Consider the following 6,264-nt stretch of genomic DNA (forward strand, 5'->3'; position numbering starts at 1 on the left):
CTTTGCCTTTCAGAACTGCCTCCCAGGGGATTCTGCCAACCAAGTCCCTACACAGACCGAAGTCTGCCCGCCAGAAGTCCAAGTGGCAGTTCTGCTACCTCCCCCCTTCCTTACTTTTCCAAGGATTGAAAATTCTGTCATTTCCTGATCACTGTGCCCAAGACAGCCTCCAACCATCACATCCCCACAAGACCACCTCTGTTTGCAAACAGCAAGTCCAGAGAAATTTTCCATTAAAGAATACAGATCCATTATTCTGGATTATGTAGACACATAGGAATTGTGTAAACTTGTCACCTGTACAGAACCTCTAAATTTGTATTGTATGCAGGTATGTTCATTGTCAGACAATGTGTTATCAAAGTGTTTTACAAGCAAATAATATGAAATTTAAAATGAAAATGTGTTTATTTCTTGTCTATGAAAATATGAACATGAAGTAAGACTCCCATGAAGCACAAAAGTATAGACAGATCTCTGACCTAAAAACACTCTGTATAGCAGCAGTTTGAAGTCACTGTTCTTTTTCTCAGTTACCTAGAGTACCCAGTACTGTATTTATTATATTGTCTGTATTTTTGAAGAGTATAGATGCAGGGTAAAATTACAATTTAACCTGGGCTTTGTGTGTTACGAATTGTGTGTGGATATGTATTTCATTTTGAGATGAAACAATGTATTTGCTCTTTATTTTTATTTTATCATTTACGTTCAGAAAATATTTCACCAAGGCAAAATTTTCCACTATAACATCACGGGGGGGGGGGGGAAAGAAAACCAAACAAATACAAACCCAAACGAACAAAAACCACTAAAGAATCAAACAAAATTTAAAAAATAGAGAATGCTGTTTGCCCATTTTTCAGATTAATGCAAACACTACCCATCTTCAGCCCGTTTGGCTCTTGTTTTTCTGAACAAGAAATCTAATTCTACGGTATAACAAAATAAAAATGCATTCTTCAAGACTAATTTGTTTCCTCTGCTGAAGGGACTTTGTCAAGTGCTCCCGCTTCTGAAAAACAAAACAAAACAACAAAAAACCCACAAGTATGTAAGTAAGCATATTAATCTTACCAACTAACATAACTAAAATTTCTATGAGATGCACTTATTTTCTTCCCAAGTTAGCAGCGCTTGGCCTGCTCATCAGAGGGTGCATGCTTGAGATCAATATGTTTCACAGCCTTTCTGTTATGTCCAGTTATCAACTGGCACAACAAACAGGCTACTGCACTGTCCACAGTAAATATACATTATCATAATCTACTATAAATATATACCTGAATTTTCTCAGGTCCTTAGCACTAACTGCGTTCTAGGTTTTTGTTTCAAATGCTAAGTTGATTAAATAAACACTAGGCTGATATTTTCAATGATGAGAAATATTTCCCTTGGGTGAATGCAAATAATTTAGAACATTTTGCTAAAGAGGTTTAGAATTTTGATTCCTAGATATGCAGAAAATGAAGAGATCTCTCGAAAGTCTCTTTTAATAATGAAATATCAATCATAAAATACAAAAATAATACATTGGAGTTCTTTTTCCCTACTATTTCACAGCATGCACTTGCCACAAAATCAGTTAACTTTTGTTGTACAGAAAGCTAGAAACATAAAAGTTACAGATTTATTGAATTGTCTGCTTTCTGAGACAGAGAATTCCTCAAACATTTGCAGTTAAAATGATTTTTTCCCTTCCCGATGTTGCCTTTCACATATGTATTATGGTTTGGAAGCACTTTGTAAACAGTTTTAGAAGGGCTGAATGGGGTTTTCCAAGCTCAGATTTCTTTCTTTCTTTAACATATATTTAAAACAAAGGTGGTCTCTTTCAAAAAGCAAAACTAATGAAAAATCATAAGCAGCCATATTTCTTCACCTCACGTTTTAATAACGTTACCATTGTCGAATCACTTGGTTTTACAATTCTTGGCACAATTTTGAGATTCCAGAAGTCATTTTTACTAGCAGCGTTTTGAGCTGTTTGTCAATATTCAGCTTAGTGTTGTTGGACTAAGCAAAAACTATGATGTGACTTTATTGTAGGATACACACAGACAAGGAGATGTATTTCACTTGTCACTAACAAGCCCTTCAGAATTTCAACTGACTGTTCTTGGCATTAAACTGAGGTCTTATATCATTTGTTATTGAATTGTTCCACGTAATAAACAGTGTTTAGGTGTTTTTCTACTCTTCTAAAAGCTGTGTCCACACAATTTATTTAGCAGTTGCTATGGTTTTCACAGTACCCACATTAAATGGTATTAGAACCTTGCTATGTTGGATATTCATTTACCTGCAGTTTGGCAGGACTACCTGCACTCTCTAAATCAAGCCTATTCCTATGGGCACTAAACTGCAATAGCAAGTTCCTCCTCCCCATCAGAGATCCTGTGCAAAATCTTGCACACTGAAATCTGTAGCTGACTCGTACGTTCAAGGCTAGTCCTCTCATCTCAGTAAAATTCACACCAGAAAGTGGGAAAGATTAAAAAGATACTCACTGACCTTTAAGACGCAAGTAAGTCAAAAATTCAATTACTGTGCGCATGACGTTTTCATCAGCCAGGGGTCTTCCAAGTTTCCCTATAAATCAAGTTGGTTATTAGTTAAGGTTAAAACAGTGGAAAGATCTATTTTATTTATTTTTTTATTTTTATCTACTGTGCCTAAGTTTATGAGTACTCTGGAAAAAAAAAAAAGGCAACCTGAAATGTCTTTTTCCTTAAAATCCTTAATGGGATACCTCATTTAATAGAAGAGCAAAGGTAGGTAACCGCAGTTCTTAGAATCAAAATGGCACAACTTGGTATGCTGTTGCTGCATTGGAGATGCTTTGACACCGTAATGGTCATGGTCTTTAAGGCTTTATGAGTGCTGTTGCAGAAGAGTTATTCTGTGTTCTCAACTTTCTCTCTTTGTGTCCACTAGCCTGAGATGGACACCAAAGATAATTTAGCAAATAAATCCATTACTTTTGCAAACTGGTTAGAAGTTCTTCATGTAGTCTGACTTCATTCTCAATAAGCCACCCAAGTGATACAGAAGTCATATTTAGCCCAAAAGCTAGACCTGGGACATTGCTAAATGCTTGGAAAGCTATGTGTTTTCATATGTATATAATACAATCTAACAATATTATATACATATGTATATAATACAATATAACCCTTTTTGATCTTTCAGAAGTGGGACTTCCGATTCTTTTTAAGTTGCCCAATTCCTCAAGCTCCAGGGCTGGAGGGGGCAGGAGGACACATCTTGCTTTTTAGCAACAGGATGGAAAATTTTCTATATTAGAGAACAAATGGTGGGCAATCTCCCTAAGATTTCTAGCTCTCTATATACAGAACAGATGTGTACCAGTATCTGACATACAGTCTATTATTATATCACTGAAAATACATCATGTAACACCTTGATATTATAATAGGGAATGTGTTTAGTCTCAGATAATAGTCTGAAAGACTGATTTTACAGCAGGTGTGGTTTGGGGCAGTTCTGTGATGGAAGTGAGGATACAGGCTTGTCATGCCAGAGAAGTCAGGACTCAGATTAAGCTCTGTAGCACACTAAAAAATAATGATGGGGAGTTGTAAGGGACATGGGGGTTTCTGATAGAGAGTCAGCATTTAAGTATATACCTTTCCCTAGGCGCAAAGATTTTTTAACTTATAACCATGTACAAAGAGCACACCGAATGGCTAAATTTCATTTTTCTTCCTTTCATATGTATATTAGGACTAGCCTTGTATCTCAGTAGTTAGATGGTCTCAGGCAACATCAGTAAATAAATTACTAAGGATAAAAAACAGAGTCAAACCAAGAACACTGGCTTTCAGAATTTCATTACCTGGTGTAAGTTCCTCATCAGACTGTATTTCACGTTTACCAGTAAAACCATGTTTGTCATTAAAAGATCTGTGGTTATCTACTGCATCTAATAAATAAATTAAAAATCAGATGAGTTAATGACTTAACAACAACTATTGCTATATTGCTTGCTTTTATTTTGTTTCAAAGAGAACATCACGATGGGCACTTCTGATGTACAAAATGATAGAGAAACAATGTGTCACTAAATGAAAAATAACCCTTTTCTGACTCTATGCCTATGATTTACAGATCCAGTACTGCACTACATTGTTACTGAATTCAGTGGAAGCTGAAAATAAAAACGTACGGTTGTATATTCACGTGAAATTTGGGAAGCTGTTTTTGCAACTCTCTCTTCTATTTTTAGAAAATGTTGCCACTGCTTTTGCTTAAAAGAAAGCTGCAGATAGTTTAAGTTATTAACCTTCAAAAACTATCTTACTTCCCCCTGGTGCTTCTTCTCTCCTCCTTGCAATGGGCATTTCCTTTAACAGTAAAAGCCGAACAATACGACCTGGAAACAAGGATGATTCCTATTATCCGGTCTTAGATAAATGACACTTTGACAAATACATTTTCTGACAGTATCTTTGGAATTTTGGAGTCCTTAAGGCTATTTAAAAAGAATGTAGTCATGTATACCTGATACTGAAAATATAAAAACATTGGTAATGAGTGTTATTTTATTAACAAGAAATATTGGTAAAAAAACAGATATCTGAGAGAGCTTAACAATGCATTTCACGTTTCTTGCTATGTACCTTTGTGACTCTCCATCTTGCAGCCTGCTGGTGGGGAGGGGTGTTATTTGTCATGTGAAAATTACAGTTCAGAAGCACAGAGGGTGACCAGAGGTGCTTCTGGGTATAAAGCCTCTCAGTAACCTCACCGTGTTTTAGAAAAGAAGTGTTATCAAACCTATAATGGGCAGGTAAAAAAAATACCTGAACAAATACTCTCCAAATTAGTTTCTTTCCAGTCTTGTAGGTTTAGATAAAATTACTGTATTCATCAGAAAAGTGAGTAGCCCGCTATAGCAAAGTATAAGAAAAAAACAACCACCAACACCTTTTTAATGATATCCTTTAAAAAAATAAGTGTTGACTTACGTGGCCCAAGTAGGTAACCAGCGCTATTCAGAGTCCAGCCTCGTTTTTCTTTGGCCTAAATAAATAAATAAATTAATACATAAAAAATCCAATTATGTTACTGCATGAACAGTGCTCTCTGAATTCAAAGCAAATACCCAAATGGCCATTCCCTTGACAGAAAGTGTGTTCTGAAGGCTTGATATCAATAACTATTATTAAAAAGAAAAGCCAGTAATGTTGCAGTAAATATTAATGTAGAACACTTTCCCCTTCCTATCTAAGTCAACAGTTTTGCTATTGATGTCCATGTAGTGTGACAGTTTTGTACCATGTCAGTGAAGATGCAAATCACACTTTAGAGATAGAAATTTTAACTTCATCCTTCAAGTTTATATTATCACCTGAAAACCACCTTCTCAGACAACAATGTTCTATTTTAACAGTTTGGATTTCCATGACTCCACATGTATACCACCTTTTCTGAGTCACATGGGACATACATACAATTTTGGTCTATAAACAGCACACTTTTTTTTCCTGTTAGTCATATGATTTTTTATAAGGGACTGGTGTTCAAAAGCCTCAAATTGTTAACTAAAAAAGCTTGTTCACTGTCCAAAATGATTTGTGACTGCTATATCTGCTACAGTTCCTATATCTAAATACAGTGCATATATATCACTGCAAGGTTTACTTTTACTTGCCAGCTGATACATGGATACTGGCCAATGGGTAGGACCTTCAACAGTAAAAACAATACTTACTGAGAAAACCAGTCCAACTGTTTCTGACAGGGCGGCACAAATTATTAAGGACATAAACAGGAAACTAATGTACCTCTGCATCTGAAAGAGAAACCATAGTAGGGTAAATGCTTCGAGTTATAGCTTTGCCTTCCAGATACGGATCCCCTCCGGGGCAAGCGAGCATCCACCCGGTAGGTGGAAAGTGGAAGCGGACCTCCTTCCCGGGGGTAGGGGACCTGAGGCTACCGGTTTGGCATCCAGATTCCCACTGCGAGACCGAGAGCTGGGGAGGGGAGTACCTTGAGCTGGGGCGCTACGGCTTTTCCCTCGCAGCGTTTCACCTGAAGCTGTCAGCACGACGGCTTGTTCCACGGCTGCAAGTCCTGCCTGCAGGCAGTCACTGCATGGCCACCGTAGCGGATGGGATTTGCACGCCCACCCTCTGTTCTCTCCTCTCTCGCCCTCTTTATGGGCTGCAGCACGACCGCCGCCAAGGGACGCGCCCTACAGGAGCGGCAGGGGGGCCAGGGCCGCGCGGCGGCACC

The 6,264-nt window shown here is 37.6% G+C and overlaps 1 protein-coding gene across 2 annotated transcripts; it reads right to left on the reverse strand.

Moving 5' to 3' along the window:
- Nucleotides 1–968: 968 nt before the first annotated feature.
- On the reverse strand, nucleotides 969–5,818 carry GAL (galanin/GMAP prepropeptide). 2 transcript variants are annotated; one of them, XM_010182344.1, is made up of 6 exons: nucleotides 5,738–5,818; nucleotides 4,992–5,046; nucleotides 4,325–4,396; nucleotides 3,860–3,946; nucleotides 2,515–2,592; nucleotides 969–1,015 (listed from the first exon to the last, which is right to left on the reverse strand). In XM_010182344.1, the coding sequence occupies exons 1-6, from the start codon at nucleotides 5,816–5,818 to the stop codon at nucleotides 969–971; spliced, it is 420 nt and encodes a 139-aa protein (XP_010180646.1). The 2 variants fall into 2 exon arrangements, with proteins under 2 accessions (XP_010180646.1, XP_010180647.1); XM_010182345.1 differs by lacking the exon at nucleotides 4,325–4,396.
- Between the last annotated feature and the right edge of the window lie 446 nt (nucleotides 5,819–6,264).

The sequence above is a fragment of the Mesitornis unicolor genome, unplaced genomic scaffold (genome assembly GCF_000695765.1).
Source record: "Mesitornis unicolor isolate BGI_N332 unplaced genomic scaffold, ASM69576v1 scaffold13934, whole genome shotgun sequence".
Classification (NCBI taxonomy): Eukaryota; Metazoa; Chordata; class Aves; order Mesitornithiformes; family Mesitornithidae; genus Mesitornis; species Mesitornis unicolor.

What these genes read in the sequence shown, in the direction of transcription:
- GAL (XM_010182344.1), bottom strand. Translation starts at nt 5,818, where the DNA reads ATGCAGAGGTACATTAGTTTCCTGTTTATGTCCTTAATAATTTGTGCC. An exon ending in AGAAGAAGCACCAGGGGGAA is followed by an intron (nt 3,947 to 4,324) that starts GTAAGATAGTTT and finishes TTTATTTATTAG; the next exon opens with ATGCAGTAGATAACCACAGA. An exon ending in GACTTACTTGCGTCTTAAAG is followed by an intron (nt 1,016 to 2,514) that starts GTCAGTGAGTAT and finishes TTTGTTTTTCAG; the next exon opens with AAGCGGGAGCACTTGACAAA.